The sequence below is a fragment of the Miniopterus schreibersii genome (genome assembly GCF_964146895.1).
Source record: "Miniopterus schreibersii genome assembly, chromosome: 16".
NCBI lineage: Eukaryota > Metazoa > Chordata > Mammalia > Chiroptera > Miniopteridae > Miniopterus > Miniopterus schreibersii.
Window position 1 is genome coordinate 30,701,208 of NC_138116.1, and position 16,524 is coordinate 30,717,731.

At 52.5% G+C, this 16,524-nt stretch overlaps 1 protein-coding gene across 3 annotated transcripts in view; it reads left to right on the plus strand.

Annotated features, from left to right (window-relative positions):
- The window catches only part of ABR (ABR activator of RhoGEF and GTPase), a 168,236-nt gene that overhangs the window by 39,475 nt on the left and 112,237 nt on the right, over positions 1–16,524 (plus strand). Inside the window, exon 1 of one of the 3 annotated variants that reach the window (XM_081162882.1) lies at positions 109–508. The exons of the other annotated variants lie outside the window; for them this stretch is intronic. Within the exon in view, the coding sequence (XP_081019008.1) occupies positions 448–508 (61 nt within the window). The 5' untranslated portion in view covers positions 109–447. Of the gene's footprint in view, positions 1–108; positions 509–16,524 lie in introns of those variants that run through there. 3 annotated transcript variants of the gene reach the window in all.

A 16,524-nucleotide genomic window follows, 5' to 3' on the forward strand; every position in this document is an offset into this window, starting at 1 on the left:
GCTGCCCCGCACCCCCCACCCGGCTGGAGGCGTGCTGCGCGGGGAGGGGGCGCGGGAGCCGCGCGCAGATTGGCCGCGGCCTCGGCCCCCGCCCCTGGGCGCCGCGCAGCCCGGGGAAGTCGCTAGTTGGTGCGCGGGCTGCGGGCTGAGGCTCGGCATCCGCAGGGGGCTCGCGGCGGCCGCGGCGGCCGGTAGGGCTCCCGGGGGCGCTCCGCCGTCCTCGCCCGCCCCGCGGCGCCCGCTCGCCCCTCCCCGCTACCTGTTTCCCTGCCTCCCCCGCCTCCCCGCCTCCACCCCGCGCTCCGCAACTTCGGCCTCCGGGGCTGGCCGCCCCTCCCGGCGCCCCGCCGGCCCCCGCCGCCCGCGCCCTCCCTCCTTTGTTGTGCGATGAGGGTCGGGTTTCCGATCTGACGGAGCTGCCGCCGCCTCCGTCGCGGAGCCGCGGGCATGGAGCCGCTGAGCCACCGGGGCCTGCCGCGCCTCTCCTGGATCGACACCCTCTACAGCAGTACGTGCCGGGCCGGGGGCCGGGCGGGAGCGGCCCCGCGCCCCGCGCCCCGCGCCCCGCCGGGCGCCCCGACGGCCCAGGTGCTGGGCTTGTCCGCGGAGCGGGCGCGGGTCGGGGGCTGCGGGCACGGCCGGCGGGGGGCGGGAGGCCCCCGCGATGGGGTGCCCAGGGCGGGAGAGGGGCAGCGAGCGGACCAGCGGGGCCGGGGGAGCTGGGTCACCCCTCTCCCACCTGTTGTGTAACCGACCGCTCCCCAGTCCTCGGGAAGAGGGGAGAGCGCTTGTAGGGTGCTGCCTCCGCCCCCCGACTGGCTGCTGCTCCGGCCCGTGCTGGAGCAGAAAGGCCATTTTGGCAAAGTCCTTGGGGCCAGAGTTGGCCACCTCGGGGACATCCTGAGACGTGCGTGCGTGCATGTGTGTGTGCGTGTGCGCGTGTGTGTGCGTGCATGTGTGTGTGCGCGCGTGTGTGTGTGTGTGTGTGTGCGCGCGCGTGTGTGTGTTTCGGGGTGGGGGTGGGCGGGAAGGAGGGCGTGTGTGCAGATACGCGTGGGGGCCGTTTGGATGAAGGAGCTGAGAACCCCCGGCTCCCGCAGTCTTTCCTGCCAGTCTCATCACCACCCCCACCGCTACCCCCACCCCCCCCAAAAAGAAAAAACCCAACCTTCCCTGCTTCTGCACCCCCTCGCTCCCCAGTGTGCCTCGATCTTGTGATTGCTCCTGCGCTGCCGCTGGGAATGTGTAACTATCACTCTTACATCTGGGGGGGAAGGGGGTGAGCGCCCCCCCCCACTTCCCGCTCCCCCTTGCTTGGCACAGCCCGTCTTCCCACCCCTGCCTTGAGACACCTCCCCCAAGCTCTCTGCGAGGTAGGAAGAGGCCCTGCTGGCCCCTGAAGACAGGTGTTGGAAGATAGGAATTGCTCTCCGGGTCACTTCAGTAGGACCCTCCCACTCTCTAGCTCTCGGCCTAGCCCAGGGCCCTGAGGCAGGTGGAGCCAGGTTCTGGCTCTGGACACTGGATACCTTGGGGTCAAGGACATTTTTAAGAGCCAACTTGGCTTGAATTCCTTGATATCAGTCACGTTGGGTGGGGGTGGGGGGAGTAGGCAGAGATGATGCCTTGGACCCCAAAGTCTTGCCCTGGAGGCTCCTCGGTACTCAGCATCCTGCCTCTGACCTCTGTATCCCCTTGGCTCACCGTCATTCCTCACCCCCCCCCCCAGAGCTCTCCTTGTGATGGTTCACTCTGCTTTGGTTTTTCAACATCAAAGGGGCAAAGCCCTATCCCCTGGGCGGCAGTCCTACACCAAGCCCAGGCTCTCCATCTGCTCCTTCCCCTGCAGAGGCCAGCACCTTTGGGTGAAGGTCAGGGCCCATTGCGGTGTGTGCGTGTGTGTGCATGTGCGTCCGCGTGAATGGTGAATGGGGGCACACATCTGTTCGGAGCCCTGCTGCAGATCAGCTCCTGACCCTCGGGAAGGATTAGTGGCCTCCTCTTAGCTGCGCTCTAGCAAATAACAGTCATAACAATGCCTCATATTCACATGCTGCTTACATTTCTGAATATTTCGGGCTCTGTGAAACCCAGAATTGGTTCCCCTATTTCCCAAAGCATAGAATGCTATGGAAACCTGGCTCTGGCTTTCTCTCCATTGCCCTGAGGAAGAATCCCAGACCTGATCTTTTCCTATCTCCCCCTTCCCCACCCCACCCCCATCCCAGCAGAGAAGCAAAATTGCCTGAGGCTGCCTTGAAAATTTCTGACCTGAGGCAGGCAGGACTAGGAAAGGGAATTAGACCGAGGGCCTCTTTGGGGGTGCATGTTAACCAGCTCTGACTCTGGCAGGCTGGCATCTGAGCTGTCTGTTCTGCTGCTGCTTCTGCCCTGGCAGCTGGGCTCCTGGGGCAGCCTGATGGAGGGGTGGGAGGGGGGCACAGACTTTTTCAGCAATGTGAGGAGTTCCTGCCTCCCTCTTCAAAACAGCTTATTTGAGAGTTGTAGAATGAGCCTTCCTGGGGAGGTGCTGTGCAGTCATGTTTGGGCTGTTAGCCATGAAGTTTCCTCTTGACAAGAGCCTAAATTAAAACAAATACCCGGGCTGTCATTTGCCTGGCAGCAGGGTTTTGTGGCTCCCAGAGGAAGTTCCCCTGCCTTTCGGGAAGCTGTTTGCTTACAGGGCTCAGAGTCCAGGGGTGGCAAGTGGCCACAAAAGCCAAATCCATCAGGAATTGTAAAGGGGCTGTACCTAGGGCACAGGGTAGCCAGTGCACCTCTTAAGAGATGTGAGTTACCCAGTGAGAAAACTTCCTCCTAATCACATGATAATGACATCTAACAGTGACAATAGCATCTCCTGAGGACTTGCTATAAGCCGGGCTCTCTGCTAGGTTACTTTCTATCCTTTCTCTCCAGACCTCACAACTCAGGCAAGATAGGTAGTCTTACCTCCATTTTACAGAGAGAGAAGCTCAGTAAGCTCAAATCATTACCTAAGGTCACATAACTGATAAGTGACAAAGCTGGAATTCAGATCCTACGCTAGGAAGACTCAAATTTCACCTGGATGTGTCTGAGCTTATTTAAGGCCTTGAAATGTCATGGAATCGGGGACATCTGTCCCCTTGGCCCTGTGTCACAGAGTTCTCCCTGAAATGGTCCAGCAGGGTAAGTGGCCTCAATAACTCTGACCCCAGCTTGTCCCTGTGTCCCTTGCAGGAACTGAGGCCTGGGCCTGGAGCCAAGGCAGGGCTGGTTGAGGCTCTGAGCTCACAGAGGCCAGAGATTGTATACTCCTAAGGTGCCCGACTGCCAGCCGGCCCTTCCCCTTCAAACACTTCTTGCCTTTGGAGTCAGCTTATTCTGCCTTTGGCATCTGGGCCAGGAGGAGTGTGTCCAGGTTGATAGTCATTTGATAAGGGGTGGGCAGCAGACCCCCCTCTCTGCCCTGCGGTAGAAGTGTTAAAGAGAAGGGCTGCGGTGATGGTAATTTGTCAGACTCAGGGAGATGGGTTGGCGCCCAGCTGCCAGAGTGATCGAGGACTGATTGCAGCAGGTCTTTGCCCCTGATAAGATGGAGTGGCAGATGAGGGTTCCAGCCATCCCACTTCCTGTCTCTGGGCCACTAATTTTCCTACATTAATGTAGGAAAATGTAATAATGTCAACTTCGCCCCCAGTGCCTTGCCTGGTCTTTCCCTGAATCTGCTGTGATTCTCTCTGTAGGGCTGTGATCTTTATTTTATCTTCTTTCTGTCTTTTTCTCATCACCTTTTCCACTAAACACTTATCGCTTCCTCTTGCTTTTCTTCTATGTCACGGGATTACGTTGGATTAAATTCTGTGGAATTACCTCACAGGGGGGTTGTCTGGCGCTCCGACATGTCCTCTGTCCCTCTGAGTGGAGACTGCCCTCTAAGCAGATCTGAATTGAGATGTGCGTGCCCCAGGTAGGCTAATAATTTGGCACCTTTTCAAATGGAAAGTCTTTAGCCATCTGTTCAGTATTTATTTAAAGAGCTGAGGGCTCATTTAAGGTCTTTTCCTTTGCCATTTCAGCTTCTTTTTTGGTCCCAAGCCTTTCAGCTCTGGCCTTAAATATTCCTACCCTGTTGAGCCAAACAAAGCTTGCAGTTACTTGGACCTCACAGAAGGCATAACATGGCCATCTGTTGTTATCAGAACCTACCTTTTAGAGCTCACTTCTCTTAGCCCAGGCAACATTTCCAAGGGATATTTCAGGCTGTCGTGATATTTTCATGCTCCTTCTAGATTCAGCGCCCTGCCTATGGCCCAGGAAAGCATTTGGGGCTGTGGGCACACAACCCATCTCCAGATAATCATGAACCTGCCTCAGTTTCTCATTGTATTCCTATATTAGCCACTGGCATGGCAGACTCTTACCCAGAGCCACCCTCTCACCCAGACCACCCCCGATGCGCTAGTGAACACCTGCGGGTGGATGTCTTCTTACCCCCTGAACAGCCCCAGGCATAGCAGCCGACTGTAGCTGTCACGGCTGCTGGAGTCTCTGAGGTGGGGCTGGCAGGAGAATGAAGTCATCCATCTCTTCAGAGAAAAGTAATGTGTTGTTGCTGTGATTGCTGATGTTGTCCTTTGGAAAGAGGAAGAAACGACAGGAACACTCATGGAGAACTAGCTGGAAAACACTGTTTGATGAGTCGAAAGAAGATGGGGGACTAGTGAGAAAAACCCATTCTACCCCACTCTTGTGGGTAGAATGGAAGACTTGGGCTGCCGTCTGAGGTCTGTCTGTTTGCTGGACGATTCTGGTCCGCACTCCTTGTGCGCATTCCTGTCAAGTGAGGTTATGGTATCTCCCGTGGGTGCTATGTGGATTAATTGGTTGATGTTTATATAAAGTGCTTTGAAGATAAGGGGCGCTATTGAACTGCTCAGCTGTCCAGCTCATCATGGTCCCCACTCTTGCAAGGCTTGCAGAGGAGTTTGGAAGGGTGTGGGGAGGGGGCAAGGGGACAGGCAGCCACAGAGAGTTGGACTAGGTTCTTAGATGGTGCCTAGCCCAGTGCCTCATACATAACATGCCCTCGGTAATTTTGGTTGTATGAGCGCATATGAGTGGGGAAGAAAACTTCTGGGTTCTTGGCTCCTTTAACTTCTTACTCCACTAGAAATCCCAGAAACCCATTAGCTGGCCCATTCACAAGTTTCCAGCTGTGTGGACTTGGTAATTGTAGTAGCTTATAGTGGAGTCATAGACCCCCCAAGGGAGTCCCACCCGTTGCTAGGGCTTGTGACTGTGTGATTGGAAGACGGCACTGCCAGCCTGTTGGTGCTATAGCTGTTTGGCTCAGCTTGAGCTCTTTGTGGGCAAACCAGGAAAAAGGTGGCTTTAGAATAACTCTGTCATCTCCACGCCATTTGCCTCTGTCCGGCCCCTGGTGTGGTGGGTAAGCTGAGGCTACCCATGGGGCTTGGAGTACCCACCACATTCTACCTGCAGCGTCTCGGCACTTTCCACTGATGCCAGTAGGAGAGGCCAGCAGGCTTACCTGTCTCCAGGGCAGAATGGGAGAGACTGATGTTGACTTGTGGCCTTGGTCTGCCTTAGCTTGCATTTCAGTGGGCAAGATAGTTGGAGCCATGGATGCCCCAGACTGGTAGTGGGAGTGTTCTGCTTGGCCCCGAAGCTTGGAGAGAGCCTGTCCAGACCCTATAAATGGGGAAGAAGAAAGAAATCAGGGCAATAGGCAGACTATAGGAGGCATCCCTCTATGGGGAGTGGGGGTGGATGCCCAGTCCTACCTCCTGCCCAAGACATTGGCAAAGAGCCCTTTGAAGTGGGGCCAAGTGATGCCATGACCAGCTGTGGCTAGGACAGCCAGTTTCTCTGTCCCCAGATTCTGACCTTATTGAGGCCTCTCCATCAGTTTGCTGCCCCTGTGCTATATCGTGGTTTCTCTTCCCTGCACTTCCTTTCCCAACACACACCAGAATGAAAATGAATACAGGTTGACTGGCCATAGAGAAACTGGTAGGGTCAGTGTGGTCTTCAGGGGATAGGGCCAGATGGGGTGGACCCTGTGCTGACCTAATTGGTCAGGTGCCATTCCCCTTTCTCCACCCTCGTGTCTGATGCCTTCATGCCCCTCTGGACCACAGGTAGACATGGCAGATACAGTCAGGCCTTTGGCCTAAGGTGAGCAAGGTCTCCAGAAGGGGTTGGGTGGCTGGGAGGCATGGCCATTGGCTTCCCTGGTTTGTCTGTGGAGCTGGTGCTGCCTAGAAAAGCCCCTCGTTGACTAGGTATCTGTGGGTTTTCTCAAGGCAGTTGGGAAAGGATGTGGCCATAATTACCTTCATGGGATTGAAGGGCTGATCCTATTAGTGTATTGGGCTAACCCCTTCCTCTTGGGCATTGCCTCCTGGCCAGCAACAAAGGTTTAATGGATCAAGATTACAGAGAGCCCAAAGATGTTGTGTAATTAAGCCCAGTTATTTCTCTAGCTGGGGGACATCTACTCCCCACTGCAGCAATTGATTTCCTTACTTGTGGTCACCCAGTTCAGCTGCATGTTACCCTCAGCCTAAACAGCCTTTGGGCCATCTTTTTAAATGAGTTTCTCCCTTGAAGGTGCCGTTTTAGGGGGAAAAACCCTTTCTGAGAGTTTTTGGATCAGGGTGACAGTGTGTTCTATGGGATGGTGCCCCCTGGAGTTGTGCAATGGGGATCTGTTTGGGAAGTGTGTCTGGGTTCTGCAGAGGGACATAGGGACCTCATCCGTGGGTCTCTCACAACCACTGGGCCCATGAAAAGAAAGCTCATTAGACCTGGCCAGGTGGATCAGTTGGTTGGAGCATTGTCCCGTACACTAAAACATTGCAGGTTCAATTCCCGGTCAGGGCACATACCTAGGCTGTGGGTTCAGTACCCCTGGTCGGGGTGTATATGGGAGACAGCCGATCGATATTTCCCTCTCACCTCGATGCTTCTCTCTGCCTTCCTCTCTCTCTAAAAAAATCAATGAAAACATATCCTCAGGTAAGGATTAAAAAAGAAAAGAAAAAAGAAAAGCAAGCTCATTAGTCCTGCTGGGTTCATAGAAATTAGATTTTTCCATTTGGTCTAGGAGAATGGAAGAAAACATAACATTTTGCCAGCCCTGCTATGTGCCAGATACTGTGCTAGGTACTTTCTTTGCATTTTCCAAGCCCAACAAGGTACCTGCTATTGTCCTCCCTGTTTTACAGATGAGGAAACTGAGGTTCTGAGAGATTAGGTTATTGCAGAAGGTGTCGCAGTTTGAGCTGGATAAGATCTCAGCTATATATACAGGCTGGGGCAAAAGTAGGTTTACAGTCGTTCGCAGGGAAAATGAACAGTAATGCGAGAATAAACTCTGTGTTTCGTGGACTCACAATGGTAAACCTACTTTTGCCCCACCCTGTAATGGAAGCCCATTCAGCTTCCAACAGCAATAACCATTATAGGACTGAGTACCTACTGTGCCTCAACAGTGCCCTAGGCACTTTCCATGTGTTATCACCAAGTTTTAACAGCCCTCATCTTATGAGGCAGGAATTATCACCCCTATTTTACAGGGAGGAAACTGGGGCTCAGGGAAGTTAAGTAATTAATTCAAGGTCCTAGAGCTAGAATACAAGCCAGGACTTGAGCACAATTTGGCTGTACTCTAAGCTGCTCTTTCTCCCACAGTCCCTTGCCTTTCACAGAGGTGCCAGTGAAGGCCCGTTGGCAGCTGGTATTTCATAGAGGTTGACTGATCTGTGCATCTCTCTCGCTGGAATGACAGCTGTGAAGACTGCCTTGGCTTCCCCACGTGGCCCTTGAGTGACTCTCACCAACTGGGCTGCCTCTTCCTGAGGGATGACTCCAAGGAGATCTCCCCATGGACACTTGGAGCCCATATCCCAGTGTTACCTTGTCCCTGGGGTTACTCTCAAGAAGCACCAAATATTAACACACACAAAAAAAGAGGAAGGAGAGAAAATAGACTTAGGGATGGGGTACAGCTAGTACCCCAGTTTCCAGAGCAGAGCAGGGCCAGGAGCAAGTGGGGACTGGAGGAAGAGAGGACTTGGCAGAGCCCCCGCGTGCTGGCCCGGCTCTCAGGCCTTTTTAAATTCACCTCCGCAGTTTCCAAAGGAAAATAAAGAGAGCCCTGGGCCTTAAATCAGGCCACTGCACACCAAGGTCCTTTGCTGAGGCCAGGGCCAGCTGGACTGCAGATCTAGCTTCTGCATTTGAATTCATCCACACGCAGCATGTTAATGATGGGGGAGCTCAGAGCAGACCCTCCAGCCCAACTCCCCACACCAGCTAAGTCCCCCCTTTCCCAGCCCAGAGCCCCCTGCTGAGGTCAGTCCTCTGGGGGAAGCCTGCGGGGATGGGGCGTTGGGGGCGGCAGCTTACACCTTAGCAGACCCCTCTCTGGCTGGAGCCAGAAAGGCCGGAACAAGAGTGGAAGGCTTGTTTCACAAAGGGTTTGTGTGTGGTGAGTTTTTTGGATACGATAGAGGGGATGAAGCGCTGCCCTGAGCTGACCCCGAAGCAGGAAGGTGAAAGGGGGGTAGAGGGAGGTGATGCTCCACGATTCCATTCTTTCCTTTCCCTTTACTGCTCAAAATTTCTCGGGCAGCTTACTTACTTCACTGAGCCTGTGGGCATTTTTAGGAACCCCTGCTTGGCTGGTTATAGGGACCCATGAACCCTCCCCCTCACTCACTCATCTGTTTGTAGGGGGGCAAATGCGGAGTTTCAGTCCCCCCCAAGGCCTTAGTTTCTCCTGACCTCTTCCTCCCACCACCTTGAACCTGCCACCCCAGCCCTCGCCCTCCCGCTGCTCTGCTTCGCCCCTGCCCTCCCTGTGGTTCCAGGATGCACCCAGGCCAGAGGCTCAGCCTTGGCGAGGTCTGTTCTCCAGGCGCCACCCTGTGGAGCCCTCGCCCCCTCCCCCCCAGAGCTTTCTGCTGCTCTTCCTGCCCCCTCCCCTCCCCTCCTTCTCTCCCCCATCCCTGCCTTTCACGGGAAGAAACATGGCCCAGGACGACTGATGAAATTGGGCTTCCCAAGCCCACAGCAGTCGAGAGATGCAGGAGAGCAGGTCCTGGTGATGGGGATCCTGTCCCTCAAGAAAGGACATGTTTTCACCCCAGTGCTTCCCCGCGATTCTTTCTGTGCAGGTTGAAACGGTGCCCCTGTGCGAGCTACCTGAGCCCCCTCACCTTAGCAGAGCTGGGGGCGGGGGGGGGGGGTGCCCATTTAATAACACGTGGCAGTAGCTACTGTTTTCAGTTCTGTGTCAGGAGAGAGGAGCCAGAGAGCTGCGGCGGGGACCTCCAGCATGTAGCATTAAGGACCACTTGCTCATGGTGGCCTGGCCAAAGGCGTCAGCTCCTCACCATTGGAATGAAGTTAGCGGAGGCGGAGGCCCCTACCAAAGGGAGAGGGGACTAGAGGAGTGGATTGCTAACTCTTTAGACTGCAACCCAAACATAATACAGTCATCCCTCGGTGTCCACCAGGGACGGGTTCCAGAATCTCCTGCGGATGCCAAAATCTGGGGATGCTCAAGTCCCTTAGACACAATAGTGTGGTATTTGCATATAACCTACGCAATCCTCCTGTATACTTTAAATCCTCTCTGGATTACTTGTAAAACCTAATACAAAATGTCCTTATATGTTCAGTACAGGTGCAACCATTGTAGGCCTAACTACACAGTACATGTCAGCAACAACGTAACACTTAGAAAAATATGTTTTTGATCCGTGGTTGGTTGGATCTGCAGGTGTGGAACCCAGGGATAGAGAGGGTGGACTATACATACATTTTACATTGTAAGCCCGCACACACACAACTGAAACGAAGCTTTCATGGGACAATACTTCCCCTCTCTGTCACATTTGCAATGCACTTATATTTTTATCCGATTCTATTCTATTCTATTCTATTCTATTCTATTCTATTCTATTCTATTCTATTCTATTCTATTCTATTCTATTCTATTCTATTCTATTCTATTCTATTCTATTCTATTCTATTCTATTCTATTCTATTCTATTCCAAACAAGTCCAAAAAGTGCCGGTTGGTTTCATGTCCTGCAATATGAGAAACAATAGATGAGATGATCTCAAAGGGCCCTTATGAACTGTAAGGAATTATAATTCACCAAACCGCAGTTGTTTATATACCGCTGTTGTGATTTTTCCAGATTCACACACTTCTGTTATTATGGACTGAATGTTTTTCTTCACTGTGACTCATTATTTAAAGGAGAAACCACTTAGAAAGGAAACTAATGGAAAATCTGTACCACTTGCAGTAAATCAAAAGTTACCTTACAAGTAACTGCACTAAAAATTAAATAATGTTATTAATTCTAGTTATATACACTGTTGCCTTTGGAAGGATCTAGGTCTGAGCCCCCTGTGTCTTTGTTTAAAGGGAAGTAAACAGAGGATAGAGGAATGTTAGAGACACTGGTACCAAACAGAGTCTTTCTTCTTCAATAACAGAAGAAATGGAAAGGAGTCAAGAAGGGAATCATTTTCTCAACATGCGATTGGATGTGCTTTAATGTAGCACTGCGAGCAAGCAGGTGCTAGTCACAGTGCTCTTCTGCTTCGGGGTCCCTATCTACCCAGAGTTTTGGGCCCCATATTTCCCATGGTGGGAGGGGGAGGGGAGACGATGGTTTTCTCCGGGACCAAATACATGAAGGCAGCATCTCAAACTCTATTGTATGTTTGAGTTGCCTGTGGATCTTGTTAAGATGCAGATTCTCATTCGGCAGGTCTGGGATGAGGCCCGAGGTTCTGCATTCTAACAAGCTCCCAGGTGATGCCAGGGCTGCCGGTGCCCGTCTGGGACCACCATTTGGGTAGCAGGGCTCTGGGGTTCTTTATTCCCACTCCTAGGGGACTGACTGCGGATCCCACACCCAGTCAGACCCTTCTGTAACACTAGATTCTGGCCAGTAAAGGCAACCCATGACACATCTCTCTTCTGAGCCCATTTCCCAATAAAAATAAAAATAATGAAGCCACTGGATGGACACCTAATGAGTCCCAGACTAGTGTTCTCACATTCATGATCTCATAAATCCTCACAATAAACCTGTGAAAGGGTGTTACCCTCATTTTAAGGATGAGAAGAGGGAACAGCCTTTGTGATCAGCCTCTGCTGGGGACTTCTGCCATGGGGGACACCTGCCATGCAGGGGACACATCATGCCTCTGTCCACCCCCTTCCTGAGGTGCAGAAGCTCAGGCATCTGGCCTTTATGAGTGTCTGGGTCTAGACAAAGCCCCGGCCTCCCCACCCCCTTTCCGCCTGAAGGGCCAACCTCGGTGCTAATGGAGCAGAAAGCCTTGGTTATTAATTTTCGAGTGCATCATTGAGAGGGTTAATGAGAGACCAGCTGGTGTGCCACCCAGCTGTGTAGAAGCGTCATTTTCCCTTCACTTAGGTGGGCAAATGTTTTGGCAGCTCCTGACCAAACCTTTCCCCCTTGGGCCTGGATGGTGCTCACCTAGACGGTCAGTGGGCACTGTGGGCCATCTTTGGGTGTAGAACCTTTGGAATCCAAAAGCAGGACCTGGTTCTGTCTCCTGCTTCCTGGAAAGGGAACATGGGACACATATTTGATGTCAAAAGATCTGTTTCTGGCTTGAGGGACCCTATGGTTGCTGGTCAGCTGCCACCACAGCCAGGCCCTTGCAGTGACACCTGAGCCTCCTCAAGCCCCTTCCCTGACCTGAGACATCACCTCCTTTCCAGCTGGCTGTGGCCACACTATACCCACTTCCATTCACCTCTCCTTTGTCTAGAAACCTCCAGTGGGGCATTTTCTTTCCTGCCACATTCTATCAAAACTACCGCACACACACACACCCTCCCCTCCACCACACACGCACACACACCCAGGTCAGTGAGGCCCCTCGTCCCACAACCAACCTCTGTGCTCTGGTGAACTCCCAGCCCGCTTCAAGCCTTAGCTGAGCTACCACCTCCTCCAGGAAGCCCCCCCATGCCTGATTATAGCATTCACCTTAGTAGGATCTCCCACTCAGAACCCTGAACACTGCCTACTCTGGGCCACACCATTAAGCACTTTCTTATCTGTTGCTTGGCAGTGTTTACCTATATAGTGTTTTGTGTCTGTTGTCATTTCTTCTCTGCCAAACTCTAAACTCCTTAGAGGCATGAAGGGGAATAACAAAGGCTGCCATTTATAGGGTGCCAGACACTGTCCTTAAGCACTTCACAAACAATGTACCATTTAATCTTCAACCTCCCAGGGAGGTCCCAACTCTTTTTATCCAGTTTTATGGATGAGGGAAGTTTTTTAAAAAAGGTTCTAGAGTGCTCAAACAGCTTTCCCAGGGTCACACGCCTAGGAGAGGCCTAGCCGGGCTCTAAACCCAGTTCTGTGGATGCCCAGCCTGTGCGGTCCTCCAGCATCCCAGAGGTGCCCAAATTCCAGGGCCTTCTGATGAGAACCTGGGGCAGGGCCCAGGAATCTGTATGTTTGAAAAGCACCTCTGCGACTCTTAACCAGGTGTGCTTCTCCTTTCCTACAACACCCAGCAGTGCCCTGAGAGTGTGGGAGCTTGGAAATGCTTTGGGATTGGTTGAGGGGCATGAAGAAAGGGAATGTTCTAGGGGTCTGAGGTCTATTGTTACAGCACAAGCGCCACCTAAGAGGAGCAGGGACGATGCGAGGAGCAGATAGAGCTGGGCATGAGCAGGGTGGAAGGGCAATCAGAAAAGGACATTGGTGAGATCAAACCGGGGACCCTCTCTCTGACCCAGACATCACTCAGGGCCTCACCTAGACCAGAGCATCTTGTAAAAATGCAGATTCTGGTCCAGGAGGTCTGGGGCAGGGCCTCTGATTTGGCATCTGACATGCCCTCCTGTGATACCCAGGCTGGGTAGGAACGACCTAGACTCTTCCAAGCCCTCCTGGAGGATCTGATTCAGCCACTCGCCAGTCTAACACTTTCCCACCTCCCTCCTTCCTATAGGATAAAAATCTAAACTCCCCGACGTGGCATGGGAGCCATTTCAGACACTGGCTCCAACCCATCTCCAGCCTTACCTCCTGGCACTCCCAATCCTCCAGCCACACTGGATACTTCACAGCTCCCCAGACACACCATGCCCATCGTAGTTGGTGCTTTCTGCACATGCTGTCCTTGGCCTGGAGGAACACCCTTTGGTCTCTCTTGGCCTGGTGAAGATGAGGCTGAGTGTCACCTCCTTGAGAAGTCACAGACTGGGGAGTGGGCTCTCAACCTGGACTTCTGGTCTTATAGTGAAGCCCTCAAGAGGTTTCTGGAACCCTTCCCTGTCCCTGCTCCCAGCAAAGGTCAGCCTTGGCCCTAGCCTTGCAGAGGCGTGGAATCAGGTGACTGAATTGTCCTGCTTTGAACATTCCTTGTTTCTTGCCACCTTTGAGTAAAAATAGAGCTGAGAATGACTGAAGTGAAACCCCCTCCTTAGAATCCAGGAGAGCAAAGGTGGGGGCCTTTGGAGGGAAGGTATGTGGGCCTTTGGAGGGAAGGTTTGTGGGGCACTCTGTGGAGCCCAGAGAGGCCTAAGTCCATCTGCTTGAGCTTTGGAAAGGTGCCCTTGTGACCTGGGCCGGGGCTGCCAGGGCACTGTGGTCATGCCCTGGACTCAGAGAGGCCAGCCTGGCCCCTGTCAGTGCTCATAGAGCTGCTTTCACTTTAAAGTTTTCTCTCTTGTCTGTGGAAATATTTCAGGACTTCCGGAGGGGTTTCCTTTGGTGCTTCCTGAGTTTTCTCCTGGGCTTTTTGCCTCCAGGTCCCAGCCCTAGGCAGGGGTAGCTCCCGGAAGGGTGGTGGGTGCCACCCTGGCTGACTGCAGCCCTCATTGGGAGGTCCTGTTCCCTGGCTGCCTGCCCTCCCTCTCCTGCTGGAAGGCTCCCTGGTGCACTGGTTTTGGGGAGCAATAGTTCCCTCTCTCTGGGGAAAAAAAGTCTCTTCTTCCTGCGTGCAGGCTCCTGTCCAGGGGCTGAGGAGCTTGCTCTGACTGCAGGAGGGTAATTGAGGGCTCAGCTTGTCTAGCTCTAGGCCTGGAATTTTATCTTCTGAGAAGAGTGCAGCTGGAGGGAACAGGGAGCACAACCTTTGAATGCTTGCTGAGACAGTTACCTCGGGCAACATTATACTTAGCCTCTTTGAGCTTCATCTTCCCCACCCATAAAATGGGAACAACCTTATCAACCCCACTGTAGAGTTTCCAAGCTTTTCAGCCAATAAAAATACAGGATGCCTAGTTAAATTTGATTTTTAGATAACCAACAAATAGATATATTTTTAGTATAAGTATATCCCAAGCAAAATTTGGTACATACTTATACTAAACACTTATTTGCTACCCATCCTAAGTTCAAATTTTACTGGATTTCTTGCATTTTGTCTGGTGTCCCTGTCACCATATTAAATGGTATGCGTGTAACTCTTGGCAGGGGACCCATCTAGATGCCCCTCGTTCACTTCGTTACTTTCTTCTCTCCTCCATGCCACCCCCTAGACCTCTAGAGGCCAAGCTGATGAGAAGTTTCTGTGGAGTTGTCACAGAAATATTGAGATGGTTTTGAGAGTTGACACACACAAAAAACGATGACATGAAAAATAGAAAAATGCCAGTAATAGTAGTTATCACTTAGCACTTTCTATATATTCCTTCCCTTCTTTCTTTCTTTTTTTTTTTTTAATTCTCACCCAAGGATATTTTTTCAATTGCTTTTCAGAGAGTAGAAGGGAGAGAGAGAGAGAAACATCGATGTGAGAGAGACGCGTCAATCGGTTGCCTCCTGCATGTGGGCCAAGGATCGAACCTGCAACTTGAGGTACATGCCTTTGACCGGAATCGAACCCCACCCCCGGCCCTTCCACTGAGCCAAACCGGCTAGGGCCATTCCCTTATTCTTGACAATAATCATATGAGGAAGACACTCGCATCCATGTTACAGATGAGAACAGAGACACAAATTAGGTAAGTCACTTGCTCAAGGACACATAGCCAGTGGGTGATGAGCTCCTATGTGAACCCAAGCAAACTGGCCCCTGTGTTCTTGCTCTTAAATAGGACACTGTGCTGCGTCTTGCCTACCAACTGCCACAGTTAAAGATGTAAAGTTTCTTGAAGGTCAAGGACATGGAAACTTACAGGGATGGTTGCACAAAGTAGGCAGTAACACACAGTGTGCTCTCAGAGGGAGGGGTGGCGTCCTGCATTGCCCCCACCCGAGATCCTTGAATGGAGAGAGGGTTCAGCCAGGCACGAGGAGCTCACACCAGGGGTTATATCTTCCTGTCTATCACCCCTGAATGTCATGGAGACACCGGTTATGTGCCAGCCTGCCACCAGATGCAGGAGAAACTGTGATCATCCCTGGGTGTTTGTTCAGAGACTATAAAAAGTGAATGTTCCTAACAGACCGGGCACCAGGCTTGTCTGAGGTTTGCCTGCAGATCCTAATTCTAGGCCCCCTTCAGGTATATTAATTCACACCTAATGGTGCCACCATGGGACGTCTTCCTTCTTCTTGAGAATCTTCATGATTCTCCAGGATTGAATTTTTTCCCCCTTTATAAAATGAAAGCTTGTAGTTCTTAAAGACTAGAAAAATACCTAGCCCTAGCCAGTTTTGCTCAGTGGTTAGAGCATTGGCCCGCGGACTGAAGGGTCTCGGGTTCAATTCCGATCAAGGGCACGCACCTCGGTTGCAGGCTCAATCCCCGGCCCCTGTCGGGGTGTGTGAGAGAGACAGCCAGTCGGTGTGCCTCTCACATCAATGTTTCTCTCTCTCTCTCCCCCTCCCTCCCTCCCTCTCTGTCTCTCTCCCTCTCTCCCTTCCACTTTCTCTGAAAAGCAATGGAAAAGATATCCTTGGGTGAAGATTAAAAAATAAAAATACCCTAAAGTAGATGGAAGAAAATCCATGTGCCATTGCTTCACCCTCTGAGAAGAGCCTTCCTCATTGCTCTTCTCTGTAGCCCAGGGTCTGGCCATGTGGCCCAGCTGTGTGCTCCTCGTGGAGGTGAATCTGGAGGCCAGAGCATGACCTGGAACAGCCCCATGTCCCAGCACCCGCCCTGCATGCTGTGCCAAGGGGGAGGAATGAGAAAGAGGGTCTAGAAACCAACAGTGGCATCTTCCCTTCTCCAGCTGGCTCTTTCTGACATGGTGAGGATCAGGTGTCTGCAGCTTCCGTCTCTGAAGGCCATCACATGCCCCCCCCCCTTATCCCACCCAGCCCAGCCCAGGAGCACAGTCTGAAGGGGCCCACTGTTACCAGGGGGCTGCCCCAGCCCTGTCCCAGCTTGTGACCAGAGACCAGTTTCCAGAATGCTCATGTAAGCAGCACTAGTGGCTCTGCTTGGCCTGAAGCCCAGATGGAGTCTTCCCCACCTCCTGTCCCACCACAGGCCTCCCCCAGGCCCCCTTCTCAGTGTTGTGGTCTTTCCCCATTTTCCGAA